We start from the raw sequence: 15390 nt of genomic DNA, 5'->3' as shown, positions 1-15390 counted from the left end.
AAATTTTCAATCTCCCATCATAGATCGTGTTCTCTAACTTTTAATCATTTTTGTTGCTTTTCTCTGGACTTTCTCCAATTTGTCCACGTCTTTCTTGAAATGTGGCACCCAGAACTGGACACAATACTCCAGTTGAGGCCTAATCAGCGCGGAGTAGAGCAGAAGAATTACTTCTCATGTCTTGCTTACAACAGTCCTGCTAATACATCCCAGAATTATGTTTTCTTTTTTTGCAACAGCGTTACAACTGTTGACTCATATTTAGCTGGTGATCCACTATGACCCCCAGATCCCTTTCCACTGTGCTCCTTTCTAGGCAGTCATTTCCCATTTTGTATGTGTGCAACTGATTATTCCTTCTTAAGTGGAGTATTCTGCATTGGGCCCATTGAATTTCATCCTATTAATTCAGACCATTTCTCCAGTTTGTCCGGATCATTTTGAATTTTAATCCTATCCTCCAAAGGACTTGCAACCCCTCCCAGCTTGGTATCATTCACAAACTTTATAAGTGTACTCTCTATGCCATTACCTAAATCACTGATGAAGATATCAAACCGAACCAGACCCAGAACTGATCCCTGCGGGGCCCCACTCATTATGCCCTTTCAACATGTATGTGAACCACTGATGACTAGCCTCTGGGAACGGTTTTCCAACCAGTTATGCACCCACCTTACAGTAGCTCCATCTAGGTTGCATTTCCCTAGTTTGTTTATAAGAAGGTCATGCGAGACAGTATCAAAAGCTTTACTAAAGTCAAGATATACCAAGTCTACCGCTTCCCCAGATCCACGAGGCTTGCTACGCTGTGAAAGAAAGCTGTTAGGTTGGTTTGACATGATTTGTTCTTGAAAAATCCACGCTGACTGTTACTTATCACCTTATCTTCTAGATGTTTGAAAACTGATTGCTTAATTATTTGCTCCATTATCTTTCCGGGTACAGAAGTTAAGCTGACTGGTTTGTAATTCCCTGGGTTGTCCTTATTTCCCTTTGCATAGATTGGCATTATATTTACCCTTTTCCAGTCTTCTGGAATCTCACCCGTCTTCCATGACTTTTCAAATATAATAATTAATAGCTCATATCCTTTCAGTCAGCTCCTTGAATATTCTAGGATGTATTTCATCAGGTCCCAGTGACTTGAAGACATCTAACTTGTCTACGTAATTTTTAACTTGTTCTTCCCCTATTTTTGCCTCTGATCCTACCTCATTTTCACTGGCATTCACTAGGTTAGATTTCCAATCACCACCAACCTTCTTGGTTAAAAACGAAACATGAAAGTCATTAAGCACCTCTACCATTTCCACATTTTCTGTTAGTTTTCCCCCCCTCCATTGAGTAATGGGCCTAATCTGTCCTTGGTCTTCCTCTTGCTTTTAATGTATTTGTAGATTGTATTTGTATTTGTGGATTCTTGTTACCCTTTATGTCTCTAGCTAGTTTGATCTCATTTTGTGCCTTGGCCTTTCTAATTTTGTCCCTACATACTTGTGTTGTTTATATTCATCCTTTGTCATTTGACCTGTGCCCTGTTGTGTTATTTTCCCAACAGATGTTGGAGTAGTTTAAGTCCCCTATCATGACCAAGTCCTGTGCTTTGGATGATTTTGTTAGTTGTTTAAAAAAAGCCTCCTCCACCTCTTTTTGTCCTGGTTAGGTAGCCTGTAGTAGATTCCTACCATGAGATCACCCTTGCTTTTTACCCGTTTTATCTTTACCCAGATACTTTAAAACAAATCTGTCTTCTATTTCCATCTCAACCTCAGTCCAACTGTATACATTTTTAATATAGAAGGCAAAACCTCCCTTTTTCCCCTGCTTGTCCTTCCTGAGCAAGCTGTACCCTTTATACCAATATTCCAGTCATGCATATTATCCCACCAAGACAATATGTGATGCCAACTATATCGTAGTTGTGTTTATTTTCTAGCATTTCGAGTTCTTCCTGCTTATTCCCCATACTTATCACATTAGTATACAGACATCTAAGATACTGATTTGATTTCCCTTCCCCCCACCCCCAGTTCTGTCTTGTCTCTCCCTTATCCCTGCTGTAACAGACCATGCTTCCCCCAAATTCCGACCCTTATCTCAAGTCTCCATATATTTTATTTATCTATGGGCTTTGGTCACCTGACCCCTTTGAACCTAGTTTAAAACCCTCCTCAGGAGGTTAGCCAGTCTATATCCAAATATTCTCTTCCCTTCCTCGATAGGTGGACCCCATCTCTGCTTAGCAGTCCTTCCTGGAACAAGATTCCGTTGACAAGGAAGCCGAAGCCCTCCTGGCGACACCATCCTTGCAGCCAGGCATTCACCTCTAGGATGCATCTGTCTCCACCTGGGCCCCAACCCTTGACTGGAAGGATCAAAGAGACTACCACCTGCGCTCCCAACTCCTTCACTCTTACTCCCAGAGCCCTGTAGTCACCTCTGATCTGCTGAGGATCATACCTTGCAGTATCATTAGTGCCTACACGGATGAGTAGCATGGAGTAGTAGTCAGAGGGCCGGATGATCCTCGACAATCCCTCCATAAACATCTCGGATATGGGTCCCTGGCAGGCAGCATACCTCCCATGATGCAATATCAGGACTACAGGTGGGTGCCTCCATCCCCCTCAGAAGAGAGTCACCAACCACCACTACCCGATGTTTCCTCCTGGGAGTGGTAGCTGCGATCCTCCCAGCCTTGGGGGTACGTGGCTTCTCCTGCTGCACCTTTGGGGGCGATTCCTCATCACTCATTGCCAGGGCAGCATAATGGTTTTCCATCACCACGGTGGGTGGGTTGAGAGTAGGGGTGGAGCACTGCCTGCTGCCAGAAGTAACCAGCAGCCAGTGTCCTCACTCTGACAAGAGCCATATCCTCCTGCCACGGTGGTGTGACAGCAGTTCTCTGTAGCTGGATAGCTTCCTCAGCCTTGGATGTCTCCATATGAATACTCTTGAGAAATTCCTCATGGGCATGGATGCTCCTCAGCCTAGCCACCTTCTCCTGTAGCTCTCCCACCTGCTTCCTGAGATTCCACCAGCAGGCACCTTTCACACTGGATGGTCCCCCAGCCTGGCTCTCTGTCAGTGGGAAATGCAGGCCACAGTCTCTGCAAGTCCACACCAGGATATGGGTAGAGGCATCCACGGTTAGGTTGTCCATGTGGATACAGGCACAGGTGGAGGAGCAGGGTTAGCACTTCCTAACCATAGCGATATTATGTCTCCCTCCCCTAACTCCCTCTCAAACTTCCCAAACGCCGTAACTTTTAACAAAGAAAACTGTTTAGTTTCCTCACCTCAGCTGTTTTTAACAGCCATGTTTCTGCTCCATATAACAGCTCTCATCACTACCATGTTGAACACCTATATTTTAGTTGTCACGCAGACATCCCACAACCCAAACGGAAGCCTTTGAAGACACTGAAAGAGGAGGTTACTTCCTGTAACTGGAGGTTCTTTGAGCTGTGTGGTCCCTATTTGGATTCCAGATGTGGGTGTGCATGCGCACCATGCACCAGAGCTGCAACTGTTTGTAGTAGTGCCCGTTGACCCACACATTCATCGTGAGTTGGCTGCGTGGTAAGTTGATGCTGCTCCAAGTCCCTCTTACCAGCAAGCAATAGAACCTGCAGTACAGGGGATGGAGGGTGGATACTGGAATCCAAATAGGGACCAAACATCTTGAAGAACCTCCTATTATAGCAAGTAACCTCCTCTTTGTCTTCGAGTGATGGTCCCTATTTGGATTCCAGACGTGGGTGAGTAGCGAGCAGTGCTCAGAATGGAGGTGGGTGCGAGGACTCGCAAGAAGTCATAGGTTGTAAGACATTGCAGCTGACTGTCACATCTGCCACCACTGCTGGGATGATAGTGTAGTGAACGGTAAAGGTGTAGATGGAGGACCACATGGCTGCTTTACAAATGTCCTGACCAGCATCTCTGCGAGGAAGGCCGACATGGAGGCACTCACCCACTGCACGTGGGCCGTGACTCCCACTGATCTCAAGTCTCACAGATTCTGCACTTTTTCACAGCTCTTCCAGCATTAGCTGCAGTTGGTCAGTAGGCTCTCCAAATAAGGAAATATAATTTGCATACTCTAGATCCGCTAAAGATGAATTTTTAATTTCACACCTGCTACTTTGGCCTCAATCAGCTTTGCCATCACATGGTCTATCAGAACATTAAATAACAGTCAAAAAACACATCCAAGGTGTACTCCTGGTTCTACTGAAAATCAGTCTAATATGAACATTTAGCTGTGTGACCATCAATGGATCACTATATAGTTTCTCCACTAGGGATACTAAGTCCTCAGACACTCCATACTGGCGTAGCAGTATCCACGGTGCTGACTGATGCAGCAAAAGCGGCTGCAAAGTCTACAAATGTGATGCCAATTTCCTGTTGTCACTCTAGTTGTTTTTCAATTACATTCTGCAGAACATATATAGCATGGATTGATGAATGACCTGTATGGAAACCACGCTCGTTGTCCCTCATTTTTGGATTAAGACACTATTCCAGTCAGTTTAGTAGACACCTTCCTTGGGACTGACAGCAGTGTTATTCCCCTATAATTTGAGCAAGGATTATTTCTTTCCTTTTTTGAAAAAAAGGGATGACGCAGATCCTTTTCCAATCTTCTGAAATGTGGCTGGTTTCTCAAATTTAAGATAACTCTTTGAAACCAGTGAACTAAATCTGAGCCTCCACTCTTTAGCAAACCTGATGAAATACTGTCAAGAAAAGAAAGCATCTGGTCTTAACTGTCTGACTGCAAGTATCATGTTCTCTAATGTCATCTGACTGTTTTCTGGACTGTTCATTTTTTGATTAAGATGTAGTTTACACTTTGATGGGGATCTGTTAATTAATTCATTAAAAAAAAATGTATGCCAATTCTTAAGTTGTGCATCAATACCCTGGCAGTATTCTCCATTTTTGTCCTTAACTGGCAGAAGCTACAAGAACAGATGTCCAATTAGGACCTCCAAAGTCTCAAATACACATTTCTGGTCATGTCCTTCAGAGACTTCCTCAATGCACTTCACCATACTAATTATGATAATTCTGACAGGCCCCTGACTGCTTGTTCAAGACATTTCTTTTTCCTCTATTGCCCATTTCCGCCTCTCATCACTGACATAAGAGAAAGTTACTCATCTTGTGCAGGAATGTAGGTTCTTCGAGATGTGTCCCCCTGTGAGTGCTCTAATTTAGGTGTCCATGCATCCCTGCGCTCGTAATCAGAGATTTATGGTAGCAGTGCCCGATTGGGTCGCACATGCGTGGTCTCTGTCTTGTGCTGCTTCAGGCGGTTAACTGACTTTGTGCAACCATCTCCACCTGCACAAGGTGAGTAACTTTCTCCTCTTCTTTGAGTGATGTCCCCGTGGGTGCTCCACTTTGGTGACTTCAGAGCAGTGCCCTCCGGTGGAAGGAGAGAGTTGAAGTCATAGTAGATGAGAGTACAGTGGGACCGAACATGGTATCGGAAGATGCATGTTGTTGGAAAGCGTAATGCTGGGTAAATGTGTGGGGTGAGGCCCAGGTTGTGGCACTACAGATTTCCGTGATGGGAACATTATTAAGAAACGCTATAGAGGCTGATAGGGCTCTGGTACAACGTGTGCGGATCCCCGTAGGGGGTTGTCAGTCATGCCAGAGAAAGTTTTATGTAGTCTGATATCCATTTGGATAGCCATTGTTTGGATATGGTGTTGCCTTTTCATCGTTTGGTGATTGAGATGAACAGTTTTGGAGACTTGCAAAAAGATTTTGTTCTATCAGCGTAGAAGGCTATAGCCCTGCGGACATCCAAGGAGTGTAATCTGGACTGTCACCTATCCACATGTGGTTTGGGGAAAAGTGTTGGTAAGTGGATTGTTTGGTTGAGATGAAAGGATGAGGCAACTTTAAGTAGAAACTTAGGATGTAGTCTGAGGGATACTTTATCTTTGAAAAATATAATGTAAGGTGGGACAGCCATGAGAGCTCCCAATTCTCCCACCCTCCTGGTGAATGTAATGGCCACCAGGAATGCAACCTTCATGGAAAGGTGTAGCAAGGAGCTTGTAGTCATAGGCTAAAATGGAGGGCGGTGAGGGTACGGAGGATTCAGTTGAGGTCCCATGGTGAGTTAGGATTTCGAACTTCCAGGTAGGAATTAGAGAGGCCCTTAAGAAAGCGAGTGTGTAAAAGTAGAGAATCCGTCTACTTTGTAATTGAATGCTGCGAGAACGGATAGATGTACTCATATTAAACTCATGGAAAGGCCCATCTGTTTTAGTTCTAGCAAGTAGTCTAAAATGAGAGGTAAGGGGGCTGACATAAGTGCGGCCTGTTTGCATTGGCACCATGAGTCAAATCGCCTCCACTTATGTATGTATGAGAGTCAGGTAGTTGTCCTCCATTTGTTTAACAAGATGTTTTGTACATCTGTGGAACATGTCATTTCAGATCCCGAAAGCCATGCAGTAACCACGCTTTGAGATGGGAGTCTTTGGGGATCCAGATGGATGACATGTCTTGCGATAGCAGCCAAGGAAGAAGTGGGTGTGTAAGTGGTGGACAGATCTCCATGTGGAGAAGGTAAGGATACCATGTTTGTCGCGACCATGTGGGGGCTATTAAGATCACTCTAGATCTGTCTTGTCTGATCTTGTGAAGCACATGGACTAGAAGGGGGATGGGAGGGAAGGCACATAGGAGGTGAGCGTTTCACTTGATGAGGAAGGCATCACCCAGAGCATGTGGACCGAGTCCTGCCCTGGGGCAAAACTGGGGGCACTTGATATTTTGTGCAGTTCCAAAAAGATCTATTGTTGGAAACCCCCAAGTCCAAAAAATGTTTAGGAGTACATGTATATTCAACTCCCACTTGCGGTCCTGATAAAAGTTCCTGCTCAGGGTATCCGCTGTGGTATTCTGGCAACCAGGTAGATATGATGCTGTAATATGGACATTGTGCTTGATGCACCATTGCCAAAGTCGCACGGCTTCCACAGACAGGGAGTGTGATTGCGCTCCTCCTTGTCTGCTTATGTGAAACATACAAGCCACATTCTCTGCGAGGATCTGCACCGTCTGGTCTTTGATTATTGGTAAGAAGTGGGAGCAAGCGTTCCAAACCGCTCACAGTTCTAGCAGGTTTATATGAAGATAGGACTCCTTTGTGGACCACTGGCCCTGTATAGAGTGTGGTTTCAGGTGTGCTCCCCAACCTAGAAGGGATGCATCTGTGGTATGGTGAGCGACTGTGGAAGAGCACCCCCTCTGACGATGTCTGGATTGGTCCACCACAAAAGGGAGTCATTGCATCCGGCATAGTGAGGCTTTATACTATGCCTGTGTGGGACATAATTTGTCTGGAGCCACGCTTGTAGACACTGCATATGTAGTCTGGCGTGTCTGACGATGAAGGTCGTGGCGGCCATGTGGCCTAGAATTTGTAGGCAAGTTCTTGCAGACACTTGTGAGCTGTTTTGCGCTGTGGAGATCAAGTTGGTTAAAGTCAGAAATTGTTTTGTTGGTAGGGAGCCAGTTGCCTTGAGAGAGTTGAGTCTGTCCCAATAAATTCCAGGTGTAGAACTGGTGTCAGAGTAGATTTTTGTATGTTTACCTGAAGGCCTAACCTCGTAATTAGAGTTATTATGCGTTCGGTGGACTCTCTCACTGCCTGCAGTGTTGGTGCTTTCAGCAGACAATTGTCCAAGTAGGGAAATAACATGATTTCCTCCCTGTGTAGGTAGGCTACTACGTCTAGTACCTTTGAGAGTACCCGAGGGGCAGTGGAAAGGCCAAAGGGTAGAACTTTGAATAGGAAGTTATCTTGTCCTATTGCAAATCGTAGACATTTTCAATGTAAGGGATGGATGGATATATGAAAACGTGTCCTGAAGGTCGAGGGCTAAGAACTAGTCAGCCCTTTCTAACGCTGGGATTATGGTGCCTAGTGTGACCATTTTGAATCGTCGTGTTTTCACAAATTTGTTGAGTCACCATAGATCGATGATAGGTCTCCAGCCTCCTGTTTTTTTCTGAGAGAGAAAATAACGGGAATAGAACCCCTTCCCTCTATACTCGGATGGTATGGGTTCTACTGCTCCTAGAGATATGAGGTGGGTTACCTCTTCTGGCAGTAAATGCTCGTGAGAGGGGTCCCTGAAGAGGGGCAGGGAAAGGGGGTGGGTAGGGGGTTTGGAGGTAAGGGGGATGGAGTAACCAGTTTTGATAATTTCTAATACTTATCTATCTATCTGTTGTAATACTCTACCAGATGGGGTAAAATGGAATCAGGTGATTTCCTAAAGTCTTGCAAGTGGTAGATGGTTCTAGCATTGAAAGAGATGGGGTTCTCGGGCCTTCGACCAGGGCTTCAAATTTGTTGTCTGGAAGTTGATGGCTGAGATGTAGTATTCAAGGGAGCAGATTGTCTTCTCCTCGAGGTTTTCTGTTTCTGCCCCGATGGCCATAGTATCTATGGTGTTGTGCATACAGAGGGGGGCAGGATGTTTCAGGGGCTTGATAACTTCCCTGTCTTCTTTTGATCTTACATGTGTAAATTTCCAGAGATTGCAATGTTGCTCTCGAGTCCTTGAGAGTGTGTAAGGACCCGTCTGTCTTGTCCGCAAAGAGTGTGGATCCCTCGAATGGTAAGTCTTCTACAGTTACTGTACTGGCTTTGGGAATCTCAACAGATGGAGTCAGGAAGCCCTCCACATAACCGCGGTCGCTATGGATCTCACTGCTGAATCTGCTGAGTCAAGAGCAGCCGTAATGATGTCCTGGTTATGAATTGACCTTCTGTGATGCTAGATTGTACTGTTCTTTTTTGTCATCTAGAATAAATTCAGTAAATTCAGAAAGACCTGCATAGTTAAAGTGGACATACTTTGCCAATAAGGCTTCACAGTTGGCTTTTCTTAAATTGTAAGCTTGCAGCTGAGTATGCTTTGCAGCCGAAAAGGTCAAGCTGTTTCCAGTCTTTGTCATAAAGGGTGTTGCTGGGGTATTGCTGTCTACCTTGTTCACTGACTGCGTCAATCACAAATGAGTTCAGCATTGGACGCAAAAAGAGAAATTCAGTGCCCTATGCAGGCATGTAGAACTTTTTATCAGACCTCTTACAGATAAGTGGAATTGTTGCAGGGGTTTGCCAGAGCAATTTCACAGGGTCCATAATCACATCATTTATCGGAAGGGCAATTTTAGATGGGGTTGATGTGTGCAGTGTATCTACTAATTTATGTCAAGACACCTGGACTTCTTCCAGTGAAATGTCCAGAGAAGTGACAACTCTCTCTATTGAGGTCTTGGACTTGTTTTAAATCATCACCTGTGTTGGAAGGTGGGGACATAATAGTGTCATCAGGTGAGGATTAAAAGAAGTGGACTTCAGGTGGGTTGTCTTGGTCAGAGAATTTGTCCTCCTCTTCAGCCCCCTGTTCTGAGGTGTCAGGCGGTCCCTGTGGTGTTAATAAAGATGACTGATATGTGCCAGCTCTGGGAAGACTGGCAGATACACAGTTGTTGTGGATATGCTTCCCATGGGTTCCAAAATGACCATTGTGGCAGGAAGGGCATAGTGGGCATCCAGGGGTGCCCATACCAGGATTGGTTCAGAGGGTTTGCTGGGTAGCACTTGAATGGAGGAGCATGCGTGATGGAAGCAGCCACAGGGGAGGAATGTTGTAGAGTGCCCAACATCCTCGTCTCCATCTTCATCCTCACTCAAGAATTGTGGAGCGGAAAGAGGTGGAGAGCTCGATTGTTTGGCGGCTTTTGTTTTCTTGGTACTGACGGTGCAGGAAGGTCCCGCTATTTCAGCGGCTGACGTGAGGACTGAGGTACTCTGGGTGCAGAGGATGGGAGACTCTGGTACAGAAGAGACAGTCTTTTTAGCGCAGGAATTGCTGCGAAGCACATGGCAACATTACAGTCAGTGTGGTAGGAATCAGTACCATATGCTGAAACCTGCCTGTCGGTACCAGTGAGTGACTGTGCACGATGTCCACAGTAGGTGGCATCATTAGCAAAAGGGGTGCCAAGGTGCTCGGTACTGAGTGTTTAGTCGTGTCCGGCGATACCACGGCATGGGGTTTCATTTTCCCCTTGGTGCCTGTGTCCGAGCTTGATTGTTTGGCAGCTTTTGTTTTCTTGGTACTGACGGTGCTGGAAGGTCCCACTGTTTCGGTGGCTGACATGGCGGGTGTGGTCGGTACTGGGAGTGTTTGCCCATTAGCGGAGTGCCTTTTCTTGGCCAACTCCAAGGTCGGGGATGTGGTACCCTGTTTTTTTGCCGCCTTCTTGGCAGGCTGATTGGGAGCCCAGGCCATGGAAGAAAGGGTCCTTGTCAGAGGCTGCGTTTGGCAATTTCTGGCCAGGTGGGGTGCATACCTCAGGCTCAAACACTGGGCAGAGAGACTTCTCCATGAAGAGGAGAAGTTTAAATTGGAGATCTCGTCTTTCTAGTGCTTTTAGATTGTGACAGTGTGAGCACTTCTGCGGTATATGTGTCTTGCCGAGACATCAGACATACTGAGAGTGGCCGTCAGAGAGAGAGAAAGAGAGAGAGAGCCTGCAGCATTTGAACTCTGGAGAGCCAGGCATGCCCCTCAGGGAGCGTGCTCTCCCCGTAAGGGGGCAGGGTATGAATATTGTGCTGTAGTGGTGGAAAAAAACCCGGAAACCTACAGCCCTCCCTTTGAGGAGAAAAATTTTTCTTTTTGAACAACCAAAAGGACGGGGATAAAGTACTAACACTAACTATTCTAATTGAAAACTATGCCAGGTATTCTCACCAGGCTTTTACTGAAAGCCCCTGAAAATCGATCAGAAGTTTCAGGAAACAAAGCACAGCAAAACAATGTATTTTTCCCTATGAAAAAACTCTAGCCTGCATGTTTTGGAACAGGCAATCTGAAGTTTGGCAAGAGAGTCACTCTGGATTCAGTGAACTTCTTTTATGCTGACTCTGAAAATTTGAAGAAACCCGGCCAAGTCATAAGCCTCTGAGAACTGCCACTTCCACATGCTCAGAGGATTGCAGCTAAATTCTCTGAACATTCTGCCGGCACCAAGCATGCATCACACCAGGGTTGCAGAGACTGCTGGGCTGGCCTACACTAAAGCTGTAAGTTGACCTAAGAGATACTACTTCAGTTACAAAAGTTACGTAACTGAAGTCAATGTAACTTAGGTCGACTTACAGCGGTGTCTACACTGCACTATGTTGACAGGAGACGCTCTCCTGCCAACTTACCTTCTGCCTCTCGGGGACGTGGAGTACAGACGTTGATGGGAGAGCGCTCTGCCATCGACTTAGCTTGTCTTCACCAGACCCGCTAAATTGACACCGCTGCATCGATCACAGCAGTGCTGATTTAGTATAGACAAGCCCTGAGAAGGGCTTTTCCTGCAATTGGTGCTTGGTAAGTAAAACTGACAGCAGGGCTCTCGATACCCTGTGCTAGCCCCCAGACAGCATGAAGGAGGAAGAGAAAACAGTCTGACTCAAATGAAGAGGGGTGAGAAGCAGAGGGGAGCGGAGAGAGGCTATGATGGAGAATGCACACTCCCCTGCAGAACCCATATTAGAATCCAACACTTCCAAATCCAGGCTGTCTTGCAAATAGCTGTGCTTTCCGCTAACAAAGCCTACTACTGCCACCAGTTATTTCATTAGGAAAAGTAGTAAAGGTCTGTGATGTGAATCTAAAGGCCTGCTAATGACCCACATAGAGGTTAATAGGTTACCAATTCTAGAATTTCTGTTTTTTCAGTTTGCTTTCTAAAAGAAGTTAGGAAATTGCATACAAAAAACCAACTACTTCAAAAGACTGTTAAGGTTGAAAAGTCAAACACTCAAAAGTTAAGAATTGGGAGAATTTAGATAATCTGTATAATCTTAGTTCTGTATTTCTTTGTGCCTAGATATTATGATAGATTTCAATTATATGATCATATACCGATCTTTCCACGGGACCGACCCCTGCCTTATCCAGTGCACAAGATACATGGTGATCAGGGAATGAATGAGGGTTATGTAGTGAGTAAGGCTGCAGGACTCCTACTTCCTTTGTTGCAGAAGTTGGAAAGTATGTACGGAATGAGGCAGGTGACTGTGGGAAAAGGAAAGCTGGTCTTGTGGCAAAGCTGTACACTTCTGCGCTCTTATCACATATGCACTTTTTTCCTTCCACTACTTAGAAATATTTAATAGTATAGAGTTCAACTGATATGTCTACAGTAATAAATATTACTGTTTGTAATGAACTACATGAATATTATTAGTTAATTAAAATGTGAATGTTTTCTATTGCTTTTATGTTTGTTCATACTTACAATATGACCAGTTTTTTGGAATGGATATACAATTAACTGGTTCTAATAATTAAAAAGGGAACAAGAAATCCAATCCAACTTTTCCATGTAGGTTAATTCATGTAGGTTTTCATGTAGATTAATTCTAAAATAATCTTTTCATGACCTGACCAGAGACTGAGATAAGACCATGTGGGGAACAAAGATTTTGGTGTAGATTTTTAAATGGAATAATCTCAGTGGTTCAGCTATTTTCTACGTTGAATGAAATGGAAAAAATAAACAAATAGTACAAATGCTGAAAAATTAAATTTAAAAAACTGTTTTAATCTATGATGTTACTAATAACAGATACAATAATACAACATCTAAAAATATTTTAATCTGATTGTGTCTTTTTGACAAGCCACTATTTACATCTCAAAGCTTCCATTAGTTTATCTGCAACCCAATCAAAATACATACCTGATTGATTCTGTATCAATGTGCACAGGAGCTATCCTCTCTAGAAGAAACTTAATCATTTCCAGGAAAGGGTTTGTAGGTTGTTTGGGATTGCCCAACTTCTTTGTAATTTCTCGCTGCAATATATATTTGAAATCGGTTAAAACCCAATTCAGTACCAAAATATCATAAAATATTCTGAAAGCTATTCTTACCACACATCCTTCAGCCTGCTTGCAAGAACATGATGGGCTAACAAGCATTTCTAACTGGTTTCTTATTTTCTCATCATCTTCCAGAACTTGAGTGAACTTCTTCATGAAATCCTGAGCCTTACCAGGATCTGGCAAGTTTCCTTTAAATATTAAAAATCTTCAAATTAGTATCAACTTGGCAAATTTTAATTTTTAAGCAAATGTTTACTTGCTTAATAAAAGCACTGAAGAGAAAAAACAGAATGAAGCCTCATATTTCATACTGTTGCAGATTTTAACTAAAATGTCCATTTCTAAATCTCTTCCCCCTGTGCTCTCAGTCTCTCTCTTTGCTTACTTCATAGAACACAGGCTAGACAGCTCCCTCTCCTTGCTGCCGCCCGAGGCTTCCCTATTCTGCTGGTAATACAAAGAGCTGGGCAGAAATGGTGATGGGCCAGCATTTGACTTATAGAAACTTTATTACCAGGGAGATGTAGATCAGAAACACAGCAAGGCTGGTACTTACTAAAAATACAAAATATATTTACACTAACGGATCTTATCCAATTTACATATCACTTACATATAAACATGCCACTGCCATTTTAACAAAATTACTTTTCCACTAGTCCTATACTTTATGATACTTTCTATAATGTAGAAAAAAGTTTGAGAAGCCCTTCCCTTAACAGTAAATAAAAGATTACTGAATTTAAAAAACAAACAAACAAAAAAACCCCAGTCTTTTAGCAATGGCAGCATTTAATGCTAATCAGCATACTTTTTCTGCTGATACATTAAGAAATGGGGTGATGACGACAACAAGGGTAGAAGACCACTACATGCCGGTTAAAGCTAACGAAAAGCAATCTCTCTTAGACAATGTCATACCAAAATATTTATTTTGAAAATTATGTAGCCTAGAACTGAAGGAAACAAGAAGTTACAAGCTGACCATCCCTCCTACTATGGAGGGAAAAAAAGATTCAGGAGAAGGCTAAAGGAAAACAACAGGAACTTCTATCATGCGCTTCCACAAATGTCATACTTTATGTGAAGTCTTTGTTATTTGAACCAGATTGGATAAAATAATTCATGATCTTTTAGATAAATTAAAAAAAATAATTTTAAACTAAGATTTTTATTTTTTATGTTCTCCAGTTCTTTACTTTCTTCTGTTTCTTTAACTAGTTTCTTGTTGGAAGAATTTCAGATTTTACATAAAGGTTCTCTCTCGTACGAAGTCTCACATTTAAAATGATCATCTACACCAAAAGACAAGTCCCTTGGGGTCATGAACATCTGTCATTGTGGGAACACACATTCAATACAAATCTTAAGCAAACAGCCTATGTTAAATCTGCAGCCAACATCAACTTCTAATATATTTTGTGTGCTACTGTAAATGCTGAAGGACAAGTTGTTTGGGTCATCCATATTCATCTATTTTACTGTAATCTCTAGAAATGCTGTCAAAGTGTGAGAAAGAATATCAGTACCATGAAACTAGTTCTGTGATTTGAGACTGTGGACTATTTTATAAGTAACAGTATTTTTACAGTTGCCTTGATGATCCCTCTCATTGAAAAAACAAAGTAAAATGCAAAGTTTGCTGCAATAGTTTACAGGCTAATGTACCAAACATTTGAAAACCAGGAAACATCATATTTCAATTCTAATTTTTAACAGCATAAATATTTAACCAGACTTACTTGTAATGACCATCACTTTTGAGAATATAGCTTTACTGCTGGCATCTGTCTGAAAAAAATCACAAAATAAGAAAAATCTGTTTAAAGTGAAGACTTGACATTATATGCTAGCAAATGCATATAGTGTGAGCACAATTCTGTAAAGCTATATAATCAGAACCAGACTTATTACTAATGCCAGTATATTAAATGCAAAAAAATGGTAATATCCATATTAGATGTTTAATCACAAAGTCAAAGTTTAAAGTTTTCATGTATTCATGTAACGGTACTATACCCTCGTGGCGTATTATGGATATATTTAGACAATCATTTAATAGATTAACTATTAAAAATATTTTATGCACAATGAAGATGAGCTGTTTCTATGAGAAACATTGCATTTAATGACCTTTTGTATTTAAATCTAATCTTAACACTCCATTCACAGTTTTTTGCATTTTATTATCTTAGGGATTTTGTTTGTTTTTAACTACTTCTAAAAGTTAATATATAAATAACCCCAGCTGAAGTTTGTTTTTCACTACAATGAATGAAGCAAGTTCATACCATGGCTGTCGCTGCTGTTCAACTGAAGGGGTTTTTTTTGTTTTTGGGGGGGTTTTGTGTTTGTTTTTGAGAAACGGAGGAACAAGAGCGACTAACAGTACAGCAACACAACTGTAAAAGCAACCATCAACACCTGCAATAGCAAGGAGTAGAAA

The 15390-nt window shown here is 42.8% G+C and overlaps 1 protein-coding gene across 2 annotated transcripts in view; it reads right to left on the bottom strand.

Annotated features, from left to right (window-relative positions):
- Window positions 1–15390, bottom strand: part of LOC113406820 (sister chromatid cohesion protein PDS5 homolog B) — a 216416-nt gene that overhangs the window by 83897 nt on the left and 117129 nt on the right. For both annotated transcript variants that reach the window (XM_026653572.1, XM_026653573.1), the window contains exons 14-16: window positions 14687–14735; window positions 12993–13132; window positions 12799–12914 (exon numbers count right to left, since the gene is read on the bottom strand). In XM_026653572.1, the coding sequence (XP_026509357.1) occupies window positions 12799–12914; window positions 12993–13132; window positions 14687–14735 (305 nt within the window). The remainder of the gene's footprint in view (window positions 1–12798; window positions 12915–12992; window positions 13133–14686; window positions 14736–15390) is intronic.

This window comes from Terrapene carolina, unplaced genomic scaffold, assembly GCF_002925995.2.
Source record: "Terrapene carolina triunguis isolate 2854851 unplaced genomic scaffold, T_m_triunguis-2.0 Scaffold141, whole genome shotgun sequence".
Taxonomy (NCBI): Eukaryota; Metazoa; Chordata; order Testudines; family Emydidae; genus Terrapene; species Terrapene triunguis.
Note: the sequence above shows the minus strand (reverse complement) of the source record. Positions and strands in the feature narration are given on the sequence as shown.